Genomic DNA, 26,757 nt, shown 5'->3' with positions numbered 1-26,757 from the left:
TTGAATAAATTGATGGATTTGATTTAGTTTGATGTTTTATAGTCTGTATTTTGTTCGTGTTGGTGTGGTGAAAAATTTTGGCGCAAAGTTTGTTTTTTTCTTGAAACCCTCGCAAAAATTACTTTTTTGTTTCCTATACATCAATTTTGGTAAAACAAATAACTAAACATTTTTGGAAAAGTTTTATACCAGGAGCGCATTACGATAAGTTCCCATAAAATGATAAATTGATAATGCGGATTATTAGAAGCGATTTCCATCCATCTAGTCTAGACATACATACATACAACCACGCCTGTATCTCATAAAGGGATAGGCAGAGCACATGAAACTACTCAAGTTTCAGTGCTACTCTTGGAAAACAAGGGGTTCAAAGAAAACGAAATTGTGACATTGCAGTGATAGGTTGCTACTGGGTTGCTAGCTCCTCGCCTACGCCACAATTTAATCCATATCCCACAGTCGACTTCTACGACACCCACGGGAAGAAAGGGTTTGGTGAAATTCTCAACCTGTCACCACACGGGACTTTGTTGGTCCTATGGGATTAATTTGTTAGAATTATTGTAGATATTAATATTATACTTAAGTGAATTTTAGACATGTTCGTGATTCATTATCGAATAATTCATTGTAGTCATGTGCATGTTACAGTAGGTGTTTCAAGTATATATATAATTAGGTAGGTACATGACGCCCTGTAAGGGCACACAATATTCTTAAAGCTATACTTAACTTATTACGTATAAGTACAATGTATTGTGTGCAATGAATCCATACTAATATTATAAATGGGAAAGTGTGTATGTCTGTTTGTTTGTCCGTCTTTCACGGTAAAACGGAGCAACGAATTGACGTGATTTTTTAAGTGGAAATAGTTGAAGGGATGGAAAGTGACATAGGCTACATTTTGTTTCTTTCTAACCTGAACGAAGCCGCGGGCAAAAGCTAGTATACTATATAAGTCTAATATAACATATCAAGTCGCAGCGTGTGTGGCACGAAAATTACTGATTTATAGGTATGAAGTCAATAGCGGCAAAAAGGCTAAAATGGTAACGAGTCCTACTATGTAGTTACCATGACTTTGTCAGGAGCGGACTGTGGGTCAACTGGGTGTTGTTGCTTGCGGTGCGGATAAGGGAGATCAAAAATAAAATTTCGTCAATTCACAGTAATGGTCCATATATTTCATATAGAATAAAATCACAATGTAATAAGGTATAATTATTTTACACATTAATATAACAGATATTTTGGAGTATTAACGGTGAATATTTCAATAACTTATTTGCTATTTATGTAATACTTACCAGTTTATTGTGCATAGGTATATAATTCAATTCACCTACGACATAATATTGACGATCAATCTGAATGTATTCTTAAATGTTTTGGAAATTATGTAATTACAATGAATGTTTATTTTAATGGTAGTAAATAATTTATATTTGTTCTAAATGAATTGTAGAGTCAGCACAATAATCTGCTAAAGTAGCCATATATAATACAAACACATCTTTGTTACAATAGTAATAAAGATGGATTGCGATATATTAGGCCTCTAAGGTTATCTGACAGTACAGCTGTATATTTGATGCTGACTGTACAAGTGTAAATATCACTAAATAGGCAATTAACCACAATGCAATTTCGAATTTGATACCATAATTTTGATCATAACTTATTCCTATTGTATAAGAATAGTTTTAATAGGTCTATTTATTTAATATCTGAAAACTACTGGTCTTTGCAATATTGTCAAATACTTTCCAGAATTCTAAAATAGCTACAATAATGATTATGTGACAATATTTTGTAATGTCAGACAATAAGTTTTTATAATCTTACTGTGTTTTTGGCAGGTAACTAATTTTATAGTAATATGACGGGCATTGTTCACATTCCTACTAACACAACTTCAAAAATTCCAAATACTGTAACATGTAGTAAGAATGTGACTAAGACCCCTTTTTAAATTGAGATTACAACACGTTACCTAGGTACCTAAATATTTTTTATTCTATGTAAATATATTTACAAATATTTAATCTATATATATTTATATTATTTATTTTATATAAGTATCTCCATAATGTGATTTTTTGGTTTGAATTTGTTTTTCGAGGGAAACGTAAAGGAATATAATATATATCCTGTGTTTCATAATTATGGCTCAATAAGATTTATTTGATATAAACACATGTAAACAACTAAGCAAAATGTATACTGGCCACTTTACAGTAATCTTAGGTATAAAAAATATTCGTAATACGGAAATGTATTTTTATTTGCCTGGTGTTATGAAATATTTTAATAACATATTTATGAAACACATAACATATTGTTTTACTATTATACTATATCTTTATTTGATATTTTCATATGAAATGTACTAAAGAATATTCTTTTTATTTTGCCTAAAGTATCGGTCTAATAAAACTTGTGCTGAAAAACATGTTTTTCTAGAATACTTTTATAAAGAGAATTGTGATGAAATGTAACTAAATACACTAACAATTTATATACAATTATATTCAGACTTTTTACATATAAAATGTCAATCAACATTAGTTCCTTTAAAAATATTCACATTGAAGATTATTCATTTTATAGTGTACCCATAATTATAATAAAGGATTCAATATTTATTTATATATTAATATTATTAATAGTAATGAATATATCATAAATACAATTTAATACTATTCCTGAACACAGGACAGGTACAGTTATTATGTGTTTAAAATTCATATATTTATTGTTATTTATTTAAATATATATGACTAGTGATATGTAACAACAACATTAACACGAAGGTATGGTAAAGTGATCCGCAAGTATTTGAGATTGTTGATTTTAGTATAATATTTAATCTTAATATTGTATGCACCATGGGGAAACTAACATCACGATGGTAATTTTAAATATAACTAACTAATTACAGATAAACTAATTATTAAATATATTTCAGGCTTTTTGGTAGGTCCCTTTACTAGGGAATTTAACTAGGGCAAAACAATCTTGAATATGGAGGTAGGTTTTGAACATTCATCTTACAACTATTTTTATTATGCATTACACTCAGACACACCTAGAATCAAGAAGACTATAATTTTGGTCACTCGCACAAATTTACAAAAAACACACATGTACCTATATCATAGAACATAGCGTAAAAACAACATTAGGAGATACACGCGCGTGAATCGTTTTTTGTATTTCTTAAGAAAAATTCAGGATGATTCATGAAATAGTCTCAGAATGTAAAGACGCTCAAGTCTCTGTTCTCAGTATGCCTACTATTCATACATTTTTAAACTTTTATACCTAATAAAAGTTCTCCAGATCTTCAGGTTTAACTTTTGAACAATATGTACACCACATGAAGTCACATACGTTGTAGCTTAGTTAATCAATGTCAAATAATATGTATTAAATACCACCTTTAACTGTTTAATAAGGTGAAGGTATATGTAGGTAGGTATACTTTGTCAACATACATATAGGTACTGTACTACTACAGTGTTTTTGTTTTACAAACTTGATTAAAATATTTGTTTAGCGAAAACGGCAATATACCTACTCATTGCTTAGATGTCATGGAAGAGGTAACAGAAAATCTACCTTACCTATTTATTACTGAGGAAACAAGTCAAGTTTAGTCAAGTGATAAAATAGGTGCTATTAATTATTTCATAAATGAAAATGTACGATTTAAAGTATCCAAAGCGAATCGATGGTTTTTCAATTGTATTTGTTTTTGTTTAATAGGTTTATAGAACCTCTAGATTTTTCTTTAACAATGCATCCATACTCCCTAGTGTGTTCATATAACAATTACAAGAAAAGTCCCTTCAGTACAATGAGTAATAACAATTTTTCATCCTTAATATTCTTACTAAGTAATTCCCTTGTGTTTAGAACTATGATGTATCATCTACATTGATACATCTCATGATGCACGAGCCTATGCATTGTTTTAAGGAATTCCCCGAAGCTTAAAATTATGCCCAGAGATCGGACAACTGGGCGTCATTCTGACAACATAAGGTTAATTATTCCGAAAACGTCATACAAATGACGCCCAACTGTCCGATCTCAGAATTTATGCCTTTAAAATAAGGCTATGTACACACTGACGTCCCTTCACGTCAAACTTAAGCTGGCACTATTTGGCCGGCTTAAGTGGAATGCTTGGATCATACATTCGACTCTGGTCCTCGGTGTTGTGTTTGAACGAGGCCCGGATGCGAGCCAAATATAACGCACATATATGGCCGTAACATTTGTTGTACCATTCTGGCGTTCGTCCCCTGCAAATAAAAAAACAATGCAAGTTTAAGTACTGACAAAAAAACCTACTGAACGAAAACATTTTACACGGACGGACGGACGGACGGACGGACGGACGGATAGACAGACATGGCGAAACTATAAGGGTTCCTAGTTGACTACGGAACCCTAATAAAAATTACAAGTTCGAAAATAATGTGGTGTACATTTTGGGACTATTATACCTAACTAGTAACATTAATACTGATTTATATTACATTAGGACACTTTGTTCGGTTCTCGTACTGACAGTTTATAGTGTGGTTATACTGTATTGATTTGTTAGTTTCGATTTAGCTTAATATAATGTTTTCTTAAGGTATCTGTAGCTCTGCCGTAAATAATATTGATTGAAATAATGAGGCCGTTCCATTATTGCCACCAGTACAAAATAAGGTCCCATACAAAAACAAAATAAACATCGACGACTTCGATAAAGGCACATAATTCATGGATTTTATGCTGTGTGGAAACAAGAAGCGAGTCTCAAACCTTGCTTATTAAATTTTGATTGTCGAAAACCATGTTATAATTTTCTACAAATATTAACGCGAAACCAGTACAGGGTCCCCATTATACAGAGTGGGGCCTGTAACAAAGGCGAAGAATTGAACTGTAGGCTATTCTCCTTATACTGATCAACATTTGTTCAGTGACTTTTAAAAATTATGAAGTCTTAAATTTTTAATTTTTGATACAAAATAAATATTAGCTTCAATGTACGCCATTATTGTTGTCATTGACGTTGTCTGTCACACTTTAGACTTAACAGAATTTGCAATACATTACCTCTTAGAAAAAACTTTCAATGGTGATAAAAATCAAAATACAAGTTATTTTTAAAAGTCACCGAACAAATGTTGATCAGTATAAGGAGAATAGCCTAGAGTTCAATTCTTCGCCTTTGTTACAGGCCCCACTCTGTATACCTATGACGTTCGCACATTATTGCCATATGAAAGCGGTTTGTAGCAACACTCTTTCAGGGTCAAATAAAAACTTGTCAGGCTATAATTGCAGTAAAGTTATGCTTTAGTTAGACCTTAGATTTAGTATTATCAATTGTAATTTGAATAAATCTTTTGTAAATATGTATTATTGGTATTATGACGTGTAAAAGTGCCCCTGTGGCCTATTTGCTGAATAAATGTGAGTGTGTTTGGTAAAACGGCCACTTTATCGGTTACCACTGAGGCGAGATTTACTTGTATCTTTATATGAATAAACTCCCATTTCTCGAAGCTACACGGCCAAAGTCAATGTCTAATATGACAGGTTGGAAAGGACTTCCGCTTGTAACTTGTAAGCGTGTATATCAATCACGCCAACAAAGTGCAAAAATAAAAAACCGGCCAAGAGCGTGTCGGGCCACGCTCAGTGTAGGGTTCCGTAGTTTTCCGTATTTTTCTCAAAAACTACTGAACCTATCAAGTTCAAAACAATTTTCCTAGAAAGTCTTTATAAAGTTCTACATTTGTAATTTTTTTCATATTTTTTAAACATATGGTTCAATGGGGGGGGGACGCACTTTTTTTTCCTTAAGGAGCGATTATTTTCGAAAATATTAATATTATCAAAAAAGGTTCTTAGTAAACCCATAATCATTTTTAAATACCTATCCAACAATATATCACACGTTGGGGTTGGAACGAAAAAAAATATCAGCCCCCACTTTACATGTAGGGGGGGTACCCTAATAAAACATTTGTTTCCATTTTTTATTTTTGCACTTTGTCGGCATAATTGATATACATATTGGTACCAAATTTCAGCTTTCTAGTGCTAACGGTTACTGAGATTATCCGCGGACGGACGGACGGACGGACGGACGGACGGACAGACAGACATGGCGAAAAACTATAAGGGTTCCTAGTTGACTACGGAACCCTAACGAAAAAGTTTTGTTGAATGAAGTGTTTTGGTTTTGGTTTTGGAACCAATGTTGCTGTCGCTAGCAGTTCCCCATAGTTGGATTCCATATGTCCAGGTTGGTTTTATGATTACATTGTACAGGAGTAGTTAGGATAGGTATTTAGAAATGAATAAGGGTTTATGTTTTTTGATACTATTTATATTTTCGGAAATAATCGCTCCTAAAGGAAAAAAAGTGCGTCCCCCGGATCCCCCCCTCTAACTTTTGAACCATATGTTTAAAAAATATGAAAAAAATCACAAAAGTAGAACTTTATAAAGACTTTGTAGGAAAATTGTTTTGAACTTGATAGGTTCAGTAATTTTTGAGAAAAATACGGAAAACTACGGAACCCTACACTGAGCGTGGCCCGACACGCTCTTGGCCGGTTTTTGATAAAATGGGCCACCTGTCGTACTTAACCCTAAGTGGGTGCATACTCAAATCGAATGCATTCTTACATAGTGTCAACCCTGGCCAGATGCACGAGGCGGCTGCGGCCCTTGCCGGCGGGCTGCGCGAGGTAGCGCGAGGCGAGCACGACGCCGCGCGAGCCGTCCGCGGGCGGGCTGCCGTGCGCCACCGACGTCTCCGCCACCGCGCACCAGCCGCCCCCGCCGCCGCCACCCCCGCCGCCTTGCTGCCAGGATCTAAACATAAATAATTTTTAAGAAAAAAAACCGTCGCCTTTCGGGTTCTGGTGAAGGTTACTTGCGAATGTTGGATTATGTAGAAATGTGTAGGTATTTTTTAAAACTGCTTTTAATGCTTTAATTATTAGATGGCAACATAAATGAATATACGTATAACGTTAAGGTTTGAGGAGTTTCCTCAATTCCTCATGAATCCGATATTATATTATAAGAAATCGAAGCTTGACAAACTTTGACTTGAAAACTCAATATGCTTAACAAACATAACTAAATAAATAAATGTCACTGTTCTGAACTTAAATGCATGCTTTTCTTGCAAAAATATCAAAGTCACTTATGAGTGTGCCGTTCAGATTTGAGGAGTACGGTTCTGACTATCATCAGCAGTTCCACTGCACCAAATGTCACTGTTCTGGACGCAAGTGCATGCTGTTCTTATAAAAATACCAAAGTCACTATAAGCGTGCCGTTCAGATTTGAGGAGTTCGGTTCTGACCATCAGCAGTTCCACTGTACCAAATGTCACTGTTCTAGACGTAAGCGCATGCTGTTCTTATAAAAATGGCAAAGTCACTATAAGCGTGCCGTTCAGATTTGAGGAGTTCGGTTCTGACCATCATCAGCAATTCCGCTGCACCAAATGTCACTGTTCTGGATGAAAGTGCATGCTGTTCTTATAAAAATACCAAAGTCACTATAAGCGTGCCGTTCAGATTTGAAGAGTTCTATTCTGGCCATCATCAGCAGTTCCACTGCACCAAATGTCACTGTTCCGTACCTAAATGCATGCTGTTCCTTTAAAAACACAAAAATCACTATATGTATGCCTTTCAGATTCGAGGAGTTCCCTCGATTTCTCCAGGATCCCATCATCAGAACTGGGTTCTGAGAAAAATGGGACCAATCTGTATGCATCACAGAGAACCTCCTATAGAGTGGCAGTCTTGTATATTTGGTTCGCGATACGAGTCACCACTGTTTGGGGTGCGAGGAGCGGGCGGGGAATGTGTTAAGCGCGCTGTGATTGGCCGTTTCAAGGACGGCGGGCAGTCGCGCCAGATGAAAAGGGACAGAAGTATGACTGTCCCTCTACTGACGCGTAAGTGGCCAATGTAAGTTGACCTATGCCGGCTCTGAATAAATTATAAATATGACTTATTTGTGGAATGTAATGCCGTCTGTTTTTAAATTTGAGCTTCTTGTTACCTTTCCACACCATTTCACACTACAGGTGGACATCTTTAAGGCATCAAAATACCCTTTTCCAATTTTTTAGTGCGAAAAACACGCGCTGCTTTCGGGTCTGTTACTTGGTCGATACTGATCGGGCACGGCGAGCGCCCGCGCTTATATCAGTGCAAATACTAGGAAGGCTAACAAAAGGATACGTACTTATGATAAGGCCGTTTTCACATTATCCGATCCGATATCGGATGTCGGAAGGATTTCAATAGAAAAAATCCAAAATGGCGCCTGTAATGTATGGGATATTGGTCCGACATCCGATATCGGATCGGATAATGTGAAAACGCACTAAGTCTGGTTGAGAAAAGAGGGCTTTCAAGCGCACAAAGAGGCTATCACCGTTCTCTAACTCAGAATTAGAACTTCTAATTGAGAATTAGATATCGCAAGTTCACGATTAGAAAGGGTCCAAAATAGGTGCGCTTAAAATTTCACTAAAACAGTTTGACAAAATGCGACGTATGACCTACGGAAGAACGTCTTCGCTACGCTTGGTCAATAATCGTAATGAATGTAACAATCAAGATTACCTACCATGGCTGGTGTAGGTACTGTAAATCATAAAAACGATGCGAAATATATTTCATCAATTTGTTTCGTGTGCAGTGGTTATACTTTATACTAGTGTAGTTGTACCTAAGCACTTGATTGTTGGTTTTCCGATAACGTCACTATAAAACGGAACTAAGCATTTTCCTGTTCTAAGCCATAACGTCATAAGTTCATAACTATATAACACCTCATTATGGCTAATCCCAACGGGTTATGAATGTTGTGATGCGCATTCTTTTCCTGGTCCCTTCAATATGAAAATAGTCGACACACCACACAGCTACACAGTAGGTAATAAGTATAGGCGAGCCTAAGAAATAAAAATGCTCAAATTAAAAAATTTGCTATGTACCTTAAAACACAGTAATCTCTTGGCGGTAAGTTGATACTCGAGGCGGTTATGAACTGGAACACTTCTGCGTTCGTGCCAAGCTTCTCTGCCACCCGCCATTTCACTAACGAGTCGTCCCATATGTGACGTTCGCGAAGAATTCTGAAATCAAATAAATTAAGGTTGTATGGCCTGAAATAAACAGGGGATTATGTAATTTTATGTACCTACTATCAGCTGCAAAGGTGCATGGAGAGATTATGAATGAATTCATTGATAAATTCGCCCTGCACTTTAGCAGCTGATAGTACATAGGTAACCTATTCCGCTAAAGTTGATGCGCTAATTATTAATTTATTAGTTTCGAAAATTATGCTACATGGTTTAATGTGAAGACACAAACCTCTGCATGACCTCCTGCGGCGGTGCTTCCACGTCAGTGGTAGCCCTCCACAGCCGCAGAGGGTGACCATCGCCGACTTTCTTGCAGCACAGCTCCACGTGCGGCGCTGCTCCGGACACTGACATCCATCCTCTCGTTCTGAAAGTTACGTACTTTATTAGTACCGATGTTACAATTCCCAAAAAATATTAACTTTAGCGTTTATTGTTTAACAGTTTTTAAACTGTTGCTGTTAGTAAAGTACCAGGCGTTCTTTCAAAAAGACCCAGTTATTAAGTCATGTATTACCTACTTTTATTGTTACTTGTATTCAATGAAATTATTTATCACGTTTTCTTTTGCAGAAGATTAAATAACAATATTTGATTGTTTTAAAATGAATTGTGAACCTACTTTTTAAGTGCAAATTTGACACGACAGATTTAGCACAGCATAATCACATTAATCACAGTTACCGCATCATTATGGAACTGTGTAGTGTACGACGTCATCTACTGATATATTTTAGCATTTTAAAAAAACATCCTACAATTCACAAAAAAGCTTTTTGTTGCATTATCATGATTTTAGTAATGCCCTAAGTAAGAAAACAAGAACACTAACTAGTTTACAGAAGAAACAATAAACAAAACACCTAAGTGGCCACTACAAATGAAAATGATGTGCCGAAGTTAGTACAAGTTTTACTATGTCTACTCTGAACTGAAGCAATAGCACTGATTGTAGTGATTGTATGGGTATTGCAACAATTGCATCAAATCGGTATTGAATTAAGAGTGAAAAAAACTATATAATAATATCTGGATTATTGAATTCAAATAAAGTAGTCTGCAGACTCATAAACAATTCATGATTGTCGGTACTTACTTATTTACACGAAATTTACGAAAGGCAAACACCTTTATTAAAAGAACAAAAAATCATTATACCAGAAAATTTACGAATTTATAAGTGATTGACTGCGTATTGAATGCTGTTCTTTCAGTACAAAGCAGACTTCCACTAAAAGGCTACATCAATGGAAATGAAGATGGCAGACGTTCTAGAACACCGAACTCTCACCTCTTTCCTGAACGGCCACAGATTCTAAAAAAGCACGAGAAAAGTTAAAACTATGAGAAATACCAGTATCCGATAAAAGACTTCTAAGAGAATAGATCTACGTTAGTAAAAACACGTAAATACGTAAAATATATTGACGCCAAGTGAAAGAAAGTATGAACGTTTGTAAAGTTGACTTACTTTTCTTTGGCTTCTTTTAGTAAAGCTTTGATGCAGGCTTGTTGAAAACCTTTCCAGTCTTGGTTGAAATCTGCTCCTAATTCTTCTAGTGCTACCTGCAATAACAAAAAAAAACTCCATTACCTAATGGAATCCGTAAATTATCTGATAAAATAAGTAGGTTTGTCTGAGATGAGTAAGTATTAAAAAGTTTTCGCCTTCGGTTTTATTATTTAGGTTAGACCGTATTGCCGTTCGTTATCATTAATCACATAGTGAAACCCCTTACCGTTCTGTAAGAAGTTTCAAAGAATTACAGCAACAATACTCACAGGTACACTCTCCTCGAAGTAGTTGAACTTGCATCGCGCCAGCATGTCTGCTGGTGCCAGGAACAACTGTTGATGCTTCTGAATCAGTAGCAGGAGACATGCATGAGCTGCGCGACTTTCACTGATTTGCCGCTGGTCGGCCACACTTTCTATCACCATTCTGGAATAAAATTATGATGTTCAGATTCATGATCCGACTATTCCAGATTCTTTTCGTTTTACAAAATTCTATGTTTCAGGATAACAAATGTGAGATGTACTTAATTCAGGGTGCAGATGGGCGGTTTGAGTATTAGTATTGCCAATTAAGACTTTTGAAATGAGAAGAGGCCTAATGGGGAGGTAAAGCCTGACGAAAAATATATCTGTATTGTCAGGAAGGCCCTGTGTTACTATAATGTGTGCGATGACGCCGATGACAGTTGAATATAGTATATGAAGAAAATAGTTCTAATGAAATTTCGCAACATGGCGCGTAGTCATAATTTTCTGGTCAGGCTTTAAAGCTCGGCTACACATGCGCGTTTTGAGAGCGTTGGCGGAGCGTCAGCGGAGCGCATTGATAGCGGTGCGCTGGACGAACGCTGGCGTTGCGCCCAGCGGACGCCGGCGGGAACTAACGAGCGCGGATTGCGAGCGGAACGCCAGCGTTCGTCCGGCGCACCGCTATCATTGCGCTGCGCTAATGCTTTTCTAACGCTACGCTATCAAAACGCTTTATGTGTGGCGGAGTCTTTAAAGGTTAGCAGGTGCCTTCCTGTTCTCCTATTGCAACATCTTATCAATTATAAATGGATTATTTCAGTTATTAGGGTTCCGTACCTCAAAGAGGAAAAACGGAACCCTTATTAGGGTTCCGTACCTCAAAGAGGAAAAACGGAACCCTTATAGGATCACTCGCGTGTCTGTCTGTCCCTCTGTCACAGCCGATTTCTCCGAAACTACTAGACCGATTTACTTGAAATTTGGCACACGTATGTAAACAAGTGGCCCAAAGACGGACATGTAATATAATTAACTGAAATTAAACGAAATTTAATCATAGGGGCCACTTTTGGGGGTTATTAGAACTATATTGTGCTACATATCAAATGAAAGAGCATTTTATAAGCATCTCAAAAATATTTTTTTTATAGTTTTTATTTTGGTAATTTAGAAGTAATTTAAGAAAATAAGCAAAAAATGACCATTCCCCCCTTATCTCCGAAACTACTTAGCGTAAAATTTTCAAAAAAATACACGAGATAGCCCTCTACCTGTAGATTACAGGAAAACCTATTAGAAATCTACAGTCAAGCGTAAGTCGGAGTTAAGAGAAAAAACTCAAATTGAGATTTTTCACTCACTGCCGCTGCAAGTACTTACTAAATGTTTTGAAATTTTGTGAGCGCCATGGACAGGTAGAAAGAAATTCATTTCTGTTTAGAAATTGTCAAAAATTTTAAGCATTTGCCAAAATGACTTAAGTTCCTACTAAAAAAGAGGCGCTTACGACTGTTTAGAACTGCACTGACCATAATATTGCCCTAATAGGTCCAAAAAATGGTGTATATATACGAAAACAAAAAAATTGTGCCACCGACAACCAAAATCTGAAGTCTATTTGCTCTATCTCTTATAGTTTCCAAAATATACGCAAAATCTTTAAAGTACAAATCTAGTGTACACGTTGCCATCACATGTCGTCAGGCGCTCATGACCTTTTTGTATGGAAATGTCGAAATCCGACTCGCACTTTACCGATTTTCATAGAAAGTTGTGTTTTATTATAGTTTTGAAGGAGGTTTCTTGTTTTTAACCACCAACGCAAAAATATTATAATAATAATAGGTTTGACGCTTGACATGTCTGTCTGGCATCATAGCTCCCGAACGAATCAATCGATTTTGATTTAGTTTTTAATGTTTAAGGTGAATTCGTCGAGAGTTTTTTTTGTACCACGTAGGTGGTAAACATGCATACGGTCCGTCTGATGGAAAGCGGTGACTGTTACATATGGACGCCTGCCACTCAAGGAGTGGCACATGTGCGTTGCCGACTCGACTCATTAGAAACTTGTACAAACCTGTACTTAGAAGGGGCCTGGGTGCCGACGACTCAAAGGACCGAAGGAAGGAGGGGGAAGGAAGAAAGAAGTACCGCACCCTCGTTGAGCTCTGGCTGCCTTACTCACCGGCAGGAACACAACAATGAGTAAAGTCTAGTGCTACTTGATTGCGGTCTTTTGTAAAGCGGAGGTATTAGACTCTGCTCTACCTTAGAGTATATTCAATTTAGTATTAGAGTTATCAGTCAAGAAATTTAAATGCAGCGCCATCTATTATTAGTTTCGACAACTTTTCATGTGACTTTCCATGCCTAAAGATTCGCACAAGTCTCAAGTCGCGTAAATTACCTACTTAGTAAATTTTGCCGGGAGACGGCAATAATACTCATTAGAGTAGGTACCTATACTTCTAGTCAAAGACATATATAACTCCGTATAGACAGATAAAGTCTAAGAATAAAACGTACTTACCTCAGTACCACACAGAAGAAGGGCTCAGCTAGATGGCGCTAATATTAATATTAACACGCTTTTATTAGGTCGTCGTGTATGTAACTAACTATGTAATGGAATCTACGGAGGCTAATTTAACCATCTTCCAAGGATCGTAGCGTAATGATAATTGGCAGCTGTATGTAGTTCTGATGACAGTACAATAATATGGTACTGTTGAACTGATCTGATGATGGAGCCGGAAGATATGAACTGGAACTACGATGGTATCATAGCTGTTTTTGGGTTTCTTAGAAAAGTCTTGTAATGAACTTTGACTACGATTAGGTTTCAAGGTCTGATGATGGAGCCGGAAGATATGAACTGGAACTACATGATGGAACATCGTATCATAGCAGTTTTTGGGTTTCTTAGAAAAGTCTTGAAATGAACTTTGTCTACGATAAGGTTTCAAGGTCTGATGATGAAGCCGGAAGATATGAACTGGAACTACATGATGTAACATCGTATCATAGCTGTTTTTGCGTTTCTTAGAAAAGTCTTGTAATGAACTTTGACTACGATTAGGTTTCAAGGTCTGATGATGGAGCCGGAAGATATGAACTGGAACTACATGATGTAACATCGTATCATAGCTGTTTTTGCGTTTCTTAGAAAAGTCTTGTAATGAACTTTGACTACGATTAGGTTTCAAGGTCTGATGATGGAGCCGGAAGATATGAACTGGAACTACATGATAGAACATCGTATCATAGTAGTTTTTGGGTTTCTTAGAAAAGTCTTGTAATGAACTTTGACTACGATTAGGTTTCAAGGTCTGATGATGAAGCCGGAAGATATGAACTGGAACTACTAAAAAGATCAACGTAGTATTTAAAATAAGTTGGGATAGGGTTTTCTTGAGACCCTTAAGAGCAAGTAAAGGGGGGCTCAGGGACGATCGAAGCCCCCCACAAAAAAGACTGATCAACGTAGTATTTAAAATAAGTTGGGTTAAGGTTTTCTTGTGACCCTCCAGAGGTAATAAAGGGGGGGCTCGCAAAAAAGAAAGATCAACGTAGTATTTAAAATAAGTTGGGTTAGGGTTTTCTTGTGACCGTTCAGAGCAAGTAAAGAGGGGCTCGGGGGCGAAGCTCCCCACAAAAAAAAGATCAACATAGTATTTAAAATAAGTTGGGATAGGGTTTTCTTGAGACCCTTAAGAGGAAATAAAGGGGGGCTCGGTGGGCGAAGCCCTCCGCATAAAATAAACATCAACGTAGTATTTAAAGTAAGTTGGGATAGGGTTTTCTTGTGACCCTGAAGAGCATGAATAAGGGGGGCTCGAGGGCGAAGCCCCCCGCATAAAAGAAAGATCAACGTAGTATTTAAAATAAGTTGGGATAGGGTTTTCTTGAGACCCTTAAGAGCATATAAAGGAGGGCTCGGGGGCGAAGCCCCCGCATAAAAGAAAGATCAACATAGTAGAGAATGCCTTAAAGCATGAGTCCGCCTTTTGTACTGCAAGATTTTCTTTTATCACTGCTTCCAGTAGTTCCACAGGTGGTAAATGATCTTTATTACTAGATTCACCTACTTTTATCAATTTTAAAGCACTAGTGGATAAAATGCGTTTTTACCCGCTGGTATTAAAGGACAAAACACGTGTTTCCGAGCTAGTGAGGGGAAAAATTCAATGTTGGCTGCTCGCGTGCGGTCCGTTTGTTAATGTAGGTAAGAATTTAGAATAGCGTCATTTTGTGAACATCAAAGGAGTGAGCCTTCTGTACTTGTACTATTATACATATAATATTCTGTGACAAAACTAAGAACATGTGTTCCTAGTACAACATTCGAAATGCCGGAAAGTTAGTAGGTATCGACCGTAAATTGGCGAAATCCAATTTACGGTCAAATTAACACATGTGATGGACCCTGCTGTCTATAATAAATTGCCGCAATATGTGGTTGAAGCGCCTAGTGTGTCGAACTTTAAGTACCTATCGCTTAAAAAATTGGCTGGGTTTTTATATTTATTATCTTACCTATTCGAATTTCCTTCCTTTGTACTACCGGTCTGAGGCGGCGCGTGATGTAGCCTCAGCAGAGTAGGGGCCAAACATACAGCCAAGTTAGACGCTGTCATTTGATTCACGGCCGAATGCTCCGCAACCTAGAAATTCGCAATTTAACCGCACCGTAAGTAATTAAACATTAAAAAAACTGAGGCTGTTGGACAATAAACGATACCAGTACACACCACATATAATTTGATAATCAACTCGTATCTACTTTTTTGTTGATTCTATGAAACTGATGTCTTGAAATGTGATTTCTCCAAATTAGATCAGTTATGAGTTATGAGATAACACAAAAAGTACAGATATAGGTATTTAGGTGAATATAAAATAAATATTGGGGGACACCTTACACAAACCAACCCAGCCCCAAACTAAAGTTTGTCCACTATGGGTGCTAGGCGACGATATACATACTTATACATACATATAGATAAATACACACTTATATACATAGAAAATATAAATGACTCAGGAACAAATATCTGTGTTCATCACACAAATAAATGCCCTTACCGGGATTCGAACCCAGGACCGCCGCTTAACAGGCAGAGTCACTACCAGAGCGGTCGTCAAATATGGGTTTGATGTTATTTCATAACTGATATACTTACAAGGAGTTAATTGCAACCTATATACATATGGAGTAGCTCGCGACGCCATCGATCAGTTTGCTTCGACAGCCTCACGGGAAATATGCGAGATGGCAAGTTAATTTACCTCAGCTAGGAATATGAGTAGCGACTGCAACGCCTCCAAGTGTTCTTCGGGAAGTAAGAGTAATGCACACTGCACCGCGTCCGGCCTGAGAGGTTCGGGTACGTCTACAAGTAAAGGACGAAAAGTATTAATCCATACTAATATTATAATATAAATGAGAAAGTGTGTGTGTCTGTTTGTTTGTCCGTCTTTCACGTCAAAACGGAGCGACAAATTGACGTGATTTTTTAAGTGGAGATAGTTGAAGGGATGGAGAGTGACATAGGCTACTTTTTGTCTCTTTCTAACGCGAGCGAAGCCGCGGGCAAAAGCTAGTAATTTCATAAAGGCATCTCACATTGACATTTATAGTTTGTATGAAACGTTCCTTTTTTGTTACCAGATTTCTATATACCTTTTCGGTAACTAAAAAGGAAAGTTTCATAAAACTTCCTGAGACATTTTGCGACATAAGTATAGTAGATCTTATTTACTGAGCATCACCAACTCTACCAACCAACCAATATAAATTTATCAAAATCGAAAACGTGATCCATATGTTCAAACTTTTTGAGAATAGGCTAGTTTAAATTCCATTTTTAAACGCAAATATTTAAATGACTATGATTTATTTGCCATGATCTTAGATTTCTTAGATTCAAGATTCAATAGTTTATTCATGGTAAACATATAATTATCTACATAAGTATTACATAAATTTTACAATTATTATTAAAAAATGTATGACGGGTTTACCACGAAATGGTCCCGCCTCAGCATTATAGATGCTGAGTTGCTGACCCAGGGGCGCTGATCTTCCGGCGAGACCACTTTGTGGGCCACGAACGCAGCTGACCGGCCTGCCCCTCCGAAACATCTGAACGTGGCCACAATTGCGAGGCGGTATTCAGCGCCATCTGGACTGCGGTTTAAGAAATGTAACCTTTTTGAAATTTTACTTACGTTGAAATATCGCAATAAACGTCTCGCTAAGCTTATTCGTCAGCAGCGCATCAGGCAGCTCCCTGAAGTACTGTTTCACCATATCAGCCACGTCGTGCGCTTGCGCGCTGTCAAAGTTCAGGCTCGACTGGTGAGGGTCCACTGTGTTCATGTTCTCGATAGCAAAGGCAGCGTTCACTGCCCCTGCGCTTTCCACTATTGTCCGTAGCTTTGCTATTCGAGACTTGACGCCGGCTTTCCGAAAAATCCCCATCTGGAATTCAGATTATATTGCGTTAAATTAACACGTTTGGCACTAAGAACCCACCTGGTGGCACTCGTGAACTTTGCTCAGATGGCGGAGAACCCGCGGGGCGGGTTCTTGTAATACAAGCGGCCGGATATAAATTACGACCGGTTCCTAATTCCTGACGTAGTCCGCCATTATTTGTCGGGTAGTGAATGTGTTGAGAAAAAAAACTTGTAGCCTAAGATTAATATAAAAGCGTGTCGGTATTATACTTCTTGATTTATTGATTTCAAGCTGTCGCTTTAACTACCTAATTATAACTACCCTTACAGTTTAAATCGTCAAAACATTGTCAGACAAAGTTGTCAGTACAAAAGCATTTCCTCCAATTTCGTCGTTTCAGTGAATAAGGAAATAAATTTGGAACCGGAAATTACGCCGTTGTTCATTCACTGCCCACGGGGGCCTACACAAATCGACTAATTAATAATTGACATCAACAAGACGAGTTAGATAAAACAGCTTCTGACGTACGTAATGGAAACTTCTAAACAATCCCCTAAAGGGCGATGACAAAGTCCCTTAAAATTAATTGTGTTTGAATACTTCAAATAATAGTTATTTGTTTTACAAGGAGGCAAAGTTGTTTAATCGCATACTGTGCCTATATTTGATAACCAAGCAAGAGTAAGCACCCAGTATTGAACCGCAAGCGTAGCGAGTGGTTCGAAAAATGGAATATTGGGTATTCAGAAGACTGGTTCGAATAACGGAATATTGGTTATTGCGACGGTTTCAAGTCTTTCAAGGCAAGAAGGTTAATCAAATTTTGTCATCCAGTGAAACAGAAAATTTTTCACCACAACAACACGAGGAAAATAATAACTGTAAAACATGAAAGTCAAATCCATCGATGTATTAAACATTTTTAATTCAAAATCATCATTTAAAGGTAGATTCTACTAGCCAGCCCAGGCAAGTTACAAATTGTATGAATTTACTTTTGCACTCTTGTGAATAAAATGCAACTTCCTCATAAGTTTTTGAAGATACAACAGAGCCTTTATCAGTTATTGTGGTAAAAATTAATATAAAATGTTAAAAACCGCTATTTAAAAAGCGTAATACCTAAACAATCCGAAACGAAACAATAGCGTGACATACCTGGTCGAGGGCGTTGTTTTTCAGCCAGTTGAGCGCACACTGTATGGGCTTGGGCAAAGAATGGCCTGTCCTCTGCAGCGACACGGTTAGCGGCACGCCGAATACGGTTTTATCTGAAACACAATTTGTTGGGATATAGAAAAGGTTAACAGGTTACGTACATAGGACGGACCTTTTAAAGCTAAAAACAATCGAAATTTAGCCGAGTAAAGTTCGCAATTTCGCATACAGAAAAGGCAATAAAGATTTTAAAACTACATATATCCGCCCGAAATATTCGGGGAGAACTAGGGAACAAATCAAATTATTTTACTATATATTTTTTGATTTGTTTTTTTTAATAGTCAAGTCACACTATTATACAATGTATATAAAATTATAAAGTGAAATAGATACGAGTACCTACCTACCACATACGAAAGAAAAAGCGACCAAGTCCAACGGTGGCCGGGCCGGGGGCTTTTTCTATCGTGTATGGTATTTAGTTTACCAAAACATAATATTCACAAAATATATAAAGTATGCTGATCATTGTCGAATATGCTGACAGTATGCCTCACTTTTCATCAATTTTATATGTCCTTGTCAAAAATAGTATGATAAGTACCTTTATAATCAGGAGTCTTGATCTTTCTAATTAGCTTTGGTAATTCCCAGTTCCAACCGGACTTGTGTGAAGGGCAGTACCGCTCCATACACGCGGTTAGTCGAAGGAGTGCCAGTTTTCGGAGAATGTGTAGCTGCCCGCAGGATAAAGATGACATTGGCCGAGACACTGATAAAGAGGAAGCCGGTAAAATATGACACAAACATGGGTAAACTCACGCCTGTATTGGCAAAAGTGCAAGCACCATTAACAATTAAGGTTTTTTTTATTTTTCTCGGAGGTGGAGGTAATCCTCATTGGATACTGCCAGCCTGGTATTCTGGCAGTATGCCCGTCTCAGCTTGGCTTGCAAGGGGTTGAAAGAAAACTAAATAGTGATATTGCAGTGACAGGCTGCCGACCATGTCGCAATTGAACCCACATCTCATAGCCTTACTGAAGGAAAGAGAGTTGTGGAATACTTAACCCGTCCATAGTTGTGGAACCCTAAATTGATTGGATGCAGACTGACCAATAAGATTAAGTATGTACGAGCTAATTGAGATGATACACATTGTGGATTCTATTAAGCTGCTTATAGACTGTCCCTGTTAGCTTTAATGACCTCCAACTATTACACGCGGATGGCCAATCTATTTCTGAACCAGGTTCTCCGTTAATCACGTAACAAAACATCTTAATTGAATGCCTCTTTGAAAATGAAAGGCGATAATTACAATACCACAAAATTAGAAATTTACTTACAATAGGCCTCCGGATCCTTTTGATTGGTTACTGGCTGCAGGGTATTGTGGGCCTTGGGACCTCCGTTCAGCGTAGTCGTCCGGAAGGAATACCACCTCTGAATGTTATTCCTGGAAATTTAAGTATGTTTAACATAAGCACCCAATATTCTGAAGAATATTATAGTCAGAATAGAATAATATTCCGGAAACATCAAACAGCCGACGCCCAATTGTTTAATCTCTGGTTATAATCTACTTTCAGGTCAATACAATTTCGCAAGTAGGTACAGAAAGCATATCGCATAATTTACGACGTGATTAAGCCACACGTCTTCGTAATTTACACATTCAATATAAATCCCGACCAGGAACATATCAGCATGGTCAAAAGGGCGCTGTCAATCTCATGTATGTGGCGACCGTTCAATAATTAGGTCTCTTGGCGCGTACTTAGTCATATTATTCTGGACAGACTTTACGTTACTGACACAAGTTAAACATAAGGAAGAATGAAATAAAACCTACTTCTTAGATTTGCTGTCAACGCTGTCATCATCGTCATCCTGGTCACCGTCGTGTGACCGCGACCCAGCAGAATTCGGACTACCCTCGAGTTCAGAACTTCTCGACGCCGACTTATCTCTCTTCAAACTTCTGTCTCGAAATCTGAAATAAATATGGCGACTTTCAATACCTACTGAACTTATTTCATTTATCAGTTCCATTTAATAAACAATAAAGCTCAAAGTAAACAAAGTGGATATCAATAAGTATGTATTTATCAATTAGCAATATATGTCAATAATAAAACTTATTCTAAACATAAATCAAATCTTACAAATTAACCTAGCAAATCTTACAACTAAATATCAGCTAACACAAACAAACATTAATTAAAAAAAAAAAAAACTAAATATAAAAAACTTCCCCCAATTCATTCGCCTGCGGGAAACCCCCCAAAATGCTGGCGACATTTCCCCTCTGAATTGCCAACCCTATTCTCTGGGCAAAGAAAGAGCCAGCCCTGGGGTCACCTGAGACGCCTACCAGCCGAACTGACACTTCCTTCACGAATTTTTTCGTGTCAGTCGACCACGGACCCAGTGTTTCCACTGCAAGCGCCACAAATTCGTATTCGTCCATTAAGAACGAATACTTGCGTCGCTTGAGTGTCTGAGCCTGGTCCGCGGCAGACCCAGGCTTCTTCGTAGACCCCTCAACGTGGGACGGGGCCAGCGTATCGACGCAGGTCGCATCCCACGCTAAGGGGCGACCAAGGCTCCATGGCACCAGAGTGCAGCCATCAGGCCTTTTGCCATCTGTCGCGGGAAGAGAGGCGGTGCTGAGGGCGCGGCGAATTAGATCATTCAGAGAGGAATGCCTGTACATGCGACCGGCGCTCATTCTGCAATGAAGACCATGCCGTCCCATAGTATCCACCGGCTGGTCACAGCGACTGCAGGCGTGGGCCTCACAGATTTTCATGCCCAGCCGAAGAGAAACCGCGATCTGCAAAGCACTAGGCTCCAGAACCGTGCCAAGGTTGCGAGACGGGAGCGCGTGCAACCAATAACCCGACTCTTTTTCAGATACTGCCAAGAGTCTGGCTCGCTCATGGTGGTCCCGGGACTCCTGCAGAAGTCGCTGGTGCTGCAGCTTGACGTTGATAATGTCCCATGCCGCCTGACTGGACTTTTCTTCTGGGATTAGATCGACAGAATGATCTGCCCCCCAAGCAGCTTCTGCCTCTGCCAGGCACACCACCTTCACGTCAGCGGTTGAAGTGATACGAAGAATCCCGCCGACGAGAGGGAGAGTGCTATAGGCAGACGACAAAAACGCCGGGAGCGCTAGATCCCCCACCAAAACCACCCCACTTGTAGTTGATTAAAAGTAAGATCAAAGTGATGGATTATGGTCGGTGGCTCACTGATTAAATATAAAGATTTCAGTACTGCATAATGATTTTTATCAGGCGTTTAATACAACAATCCTTACCTATCGTGTGGCATGTCATTAGAACAGTGAGGTCAGAAGACAAGACGGTTGCCAGGTTTTAGCACTTTAGCGCCCCCTAAGGATCACGTGTAGAGTAGCGGTGGGTTGGTAACTTCCAAGTTGAAGCACTAACTAAGTCCTATCCTCTATCATCGCTTTTTAAAACGACTGACTAATACAATATGTATAGCAAAGGAAAGGAAATTACCCAAAGGTCAATACCCACACTGGTCAGCCAAGCGAAACGTATTCTTCGAAAAGGCAGTAGGAGCTGTAGTGGATCGCAACTTTTACAACTCGTTGTTGTCTATTACTTGTCTTCGTAAATTCATTAAAACCACAATGATCTAAATTGGTTTAAGCGCTATAGGAAAACAAAGGACATGGTGCGTTTTGTCCGTGAAGGTAATTCGTCACGACATAATTACCATGCGAATGTCTTGAGGAAAGGGAACGATGAATTTTCCATACAAACTTAGTCCTCGTTTTCCTTCCTAGATAGAAAATATTTTTAGTACTTTTACACAATCCGATGTACAATATTTTAACCATAGTTCTTTTTAATGTGCCTACTTTATTCATTATTATTGACCGTAGCGACAGCAAGGTCTACGGTTTGACTCGATTTGCTTTTTATACATATACCTACTAGTATCCGGATGTTCTCCTTTACAGGTTGCAATTCTCAACCGATTCTCGTGAAATTTTGTGACCTGATTCTATGATAATTTTTTTTGGTCGATCCAGTTTTAGGAAATTTTATAAATCAACGTATCAACTTAGCTGTGTTTAATGTGCGTCTAACTGTATTAAAATAATTTCAATAGAGTTATTCAAAGAGGAAAATGAGTATGCTACGATTGTATGTAATGGCGATGGCGGTTCCGCACGGCTCGTCCCCTTTCGTCTAACGCGTTAAAGAGAACATTTGTAGGATAATGGAGTATAACTAAAGGAGCAATTAGTATTGGCTTTAGTAGATGTTTTAAAATGGCTCACTGTTGTTAAGTTAGTCTAGTAATTTAGGTATCCAGATTACTCCCGAACATAGCATTAAGCATGTAAGGTCACATATATGAGGTAAATATCACTTGGTATAAATGCTCTTTTGAAGTTATCTTGGAAATGAAACATTGTACTTATAATTATTAAAGCTGTCTATTATGAACAGTTTGGTGAACATACTTTAAACATAAAGGGTTGCAATAGTTCTAAAATTTAATATTTCAAATACGCATTTACTTCAGGTGACTTTATAAACTACTTAAGTAACCTCATAAGTCATAAACTGCGAGCGACTGGGATGAAGTAGTTATGTAATTACTGTGTTTATATTCTACTAGCTTTTGCCCGCGGCTTCGCTCGATTTAGAAAGAGACAAAAAGTAGCCTATGTCACTCTCCATCCCTTCAACTATCTCCACTTAAAAAATCACGTCAATTCGTCGCTCCGTTTTGCCGTGAAAGACGGACAAACAAACAGACACACACACTTTCCCATTTATAATATTAGTATGGATACTTAAAATACCTCCTATTTTAAAATGTAATGCATGATAACTGGTTATCTTTAACGCGATCATAAGAAGATGCTGTTTACCTACACAGGAAAAAAAGGAAGTTCGAAACGAGCGGCGATAAATTAAAACACGACCGAAAGGAGTGTTTTAAATCGACACGAGTTACGAATTTCCTTTTCGCACGTGTATTGTACGATGTTTTTCAGTACAGATAGCCCTCCGAAGTTTCGACCTGGCATATAATGAACCACTTCTCGTACTAGTGCGTAAAAACAACACCATCTGTACTGAAAACAATACGTACGTACGGTCAATCAATTGGAATCCTAGGCCATTCTAGAACTCTGTCTTTATTTGTCAGAAGTGACGTTGAATTTTTAAACAACCGTTTACACTGGCCTAAGATTCAAATTGGTTGACTGTAGTTTTAGTTTTTTATTTTGCTTACTTCTGTCCGTCTTTCCCCAGGTTTAGAGAGCTGGTGCGAATTGCCTGCCGCCTGTGCGTCGTGTGTCCAGGGGACTTCTGCACCTCCTTCAGCACTGCCGGGTCTGGCTTTAGTTCTATCGGTGACGGAGGTTCTACGTACACCTAGAGCAAAAGTCAAGTATTTTAATATCTACATTATTTAGTAAGTTGGGTAATGAGTAAATATGATAAATATCTAAGTTCAATTACTCACCTCAGTATTGTGATGAGTATTATGATCTCTATAATAATTATGTCTCCAACTCGCCGGTTGGCATTCCGAGTCACTCAATGCGCTGGAGTCATCATTCTTGATCCCTCTGTGAAATATCCGCTTCGCCTTTCCCAATTTTGACTTAGAACTCTTATTACTTGACCCCATACTTCCATCTGACGCATAACTAGAGCTATCATCGCCAAAAGGAGGATTTAAAACAAAAGACTGCTCCAGAGGAGCGATGGGAGATGGTGGCATAATGGTCATAGGTGAAGGAGGTTGAGTTCGAATAGCTGGTGCATGTAAAGGAGAACTAGCAAAATCTGGAAAAGGAAACGCTGTAGGAGTTGTGGGAGTCATGTCGATATAATTTAAATCTGGATATCGATCTGTTTGTGTATCTAAGAAGTGAGGAGAGGAGACGATGACTTCGGTTCTGTTTTGCCGTTTTCTTCTCCTAGTCTTGAGAGATTCTACTCGTCTGAGCAAGGCTTTTGCGCCGTCCCGGAGTCGTTCTGAGCCCGTTCTTCTAAATCTAGTGCCGTTATCTTCTTCATCTTCTTTGTCACTTGGTAACTGTATCATTGGTTGGCCTGGTACTGTTAGTCTGAAACAAAATAAACAGCTGTCAATTTCATACTTCGAGTATTTAATTGTTGTTTCTATTTAGAAATGTACCGACAATCCTTGGACGTGATAATACTGTCTCTAAATCAAATACTCTGAGTAGCAATTTTGTTCAGCAAATGACGTAGACAGATTGAGCTTCACGAAGTCACAAGTGCGCAATCAAATCCTTTAAACTGAATCTTGACATCAAATGAACGTGTTTTGTGTAGCGATCCTTAACACAATTAAGAAGTTCGCAAAATGTTATCCCTGAATTTGTCAGCCATGCAAATTCTTGCCGATTCTCGAATTAAGATATAAAGTGTCTTAACTTTACAATATCGGGTAAACGAAAAAGTTTAAAGAGAATGGCTAATTGATTGATCCAATTTTCCGTTTTTTTCTTCAGTGTACATACAAAAAGTAACCAAGATTAACAGAATTTTAGTCGTACAAATACATCTACTGTGGGCACTTAATACTTTTATAGCCGGTGCTACAAGTTATGTACGTATTCATAATTATTTTGAAATTAATTTATATTCGAGTTGTCAACTCAACTTGCTAAGTAGCATCAACCAAGTTATCTCAACTAACATTAACTTGCCGAAGTCCAGTATCAAGGTAAAAGTAAACAATCTTAACGCTTTACCCAACTTTGTTCTTAGATCTCTAACGAGAAACGCTGCTAAGTTAATTTAACTTTTCAAGCGACACGAATAAGTATACCTAACAGGCAGTGTTGTCGTGGCTAAAAGTTTATGCCATTTCCCGCCTGGAAAAGTTGCATGTGTTCCGGACAAAAAGTTTTGATTTCCCTTCACTTTATTTACTTATTCCCTCGGTTTCACTTGAGCTTGAGGTAACTTAAGAGCAAAAGGTGAAATGACCAAATAAAGCACATTGATAAGTGCTAGGTATTTGTAAGTCCCATAAGAGTTTTAAAGCCCGATTTAACAGCCTTGTCAAATCGCTATATCCTCATGACATTCGAACGGAACGGAGATATGGAGAGGCAAATTAAACGTATGTAGACCATTTATGTTACCTATTGTTACCTATATATTTACATATAGATAAGCTGTACCTATATAAGCTAACAAATGTCACTGAAACGAGTAATTTAATTGTATGCCGTTGAAAACTTTCCAGATTTGTGAATCAACACATGACCTGTGGAAAAATTTATTTTCAATTACGTACCAACAAATGGTTTCTTTATTTCCTGTAAAACTATTGGTCCCATTATTAAACTTTTTGAAATTGAGCTTCTGTTTTATTTACGTAACAATTCATCACGTCCGAATATGCTATTTTCCGGATAATCAAGACGAATATAACTTTTGTACGTGTGAATTACAGAGAGGGAAGTCGTTGAATCCCTTCGAAATATAAAGCATAATGAGTTGAGTTCCGAGTAAGTTTGTTCGTGTGGTGACGAAGTTCGTTCGGAAAACAATACCCGATTTAATGTTTGAATACTCAGCATGTACCTAATGTCAAAAGTTAATTTAACTTCTGGAAGCCGTGTGTTTAACCTGCTGTTGAATAAAACACGCAATAATATAAGGTACTGACGCCTAAGGTGGCCCGGTTCTCAAGTTTTCTCAAATTCCCACTTCCAAATTTCATACTTCTGTAAGCGTAACTGAGCTGAAATGATGCACCTATTTGTTATTACCATAAACGAAACTCGAAGATTATATTTAAAAATGTGAAAAAATAAAAATAACGATGGGTCGATGGCGTCGGTGCCTTAGGTAGTAAATATGTATAATCAGTTTGAGTATACGCTCGGTGAAAATCAAAATTAAATTTCAGGCTGCAACTATTGAGATCCTCCCTACTTATAACTGCGTTTTAGGTTACAAGTAGATTTAAAATAATTTTGAAAAAACAAGAATTAAGTAATTCGTATATCACTGGAATTTGACACAACATATATTTACCTACCTACATAAAACATTTTACATTAGCTCTATACACTCGGGTGTATAGGCGCCCCGTCCTATAACGAG

General features: G+C 37.9%; 1 protein-coding gene across 3 annotated transcripts in view; it reads right to left on the bottom strand.

The window, feature by feature from the left end:
* Window positions 1–1,174: 1,174 nt before the first annotated feature.
* The window catches only part of LOC125230139 (rho GTPase-activating protein 7), a 311,981-nt gene continuing 286,398 nt past the window's right edge, over window positions 1,175–26,757 (bottom strand). For all 3 annotated transcript variants that reach the window (XM_048135175.1, XM_048135189.1, XM_048135182.1), the window contains 15 exons: window positions 24,128–24,737; window positions 23,894–24,036; window positions 20,454–20,594; window positions 19,948–20,057; window positions 19,204–19,371; window positions 18,597–18,709; window positions 17,204–17,456; window positions 16,262–16,365; window positions 15,509–15,636; window positions 10,985–11,144; window positions 10,674–10,768; window positions 9,432–9,569; window positions 9,050–9,190; window positions 6,709–6,897; window positions 1,175–4,316 (listed from right to left, as the gene is read on the bottom strand). In XM_048135175.1, coding sequence (XP_047991132.1) covers window positions 4,172–4,316; window positions 6,709–6,897; window positions 9,050–9,190; window positions 9,432–9,569; window positions 10,674–10,768; window positions 10,985–11,144; window positions 15,509–15,636; window positions 16,262–16,365; window positions 17,204–17,456; window positions 18,597–18,709; window positions 19,204–19,371; window positions 19,948–20,057; window positions 20,454–20,594; window positions 23,894–24,036; window positions 24,128–24,737 — 2,638 coding nt within the window. In that variant the 3' untranslated portion in view covers window positions 1,175–4,171. The remainder of the gene's footprint in view (window positions 4,317–6,708; window positions 6,898–9,049; window positions 9,191–9,431; window positions 9,570–10,673; window positions 10,769–10,984; window positions 11,145–15,508; window positions 15,637–16,261; window positions 16,366–17,203; window positions 17,457–18,596; window positions 18,710–19,203; window positions 19,372–19,947; window positions 20,058–20,453; window positions 20,595–23,893; window positions 24,037–24,127; window positions 24,738–26,757) is intronic.

This window comes from Leguminivora glycinivorella, chromosome 1 (genome assembly GCF_023078275.1).
Source record: "Leguminivora glycinivorella isolate SPB_JAAS2020 chromosome 1, LegGlyc_1.1, whole genome shotgun sequence".
Classification (NCBI taxonomy): Eukaryota; Metazoa; Arthropoda; class Insecta; order Lepidoptera; family Tortricidae; genus Leguminivora; species Leguminivora glycinivorella.
Note: the sequence above shows the minus strand (reverse complement) of the source record. Positions and strands in the feature narration are given on the sequence as shown.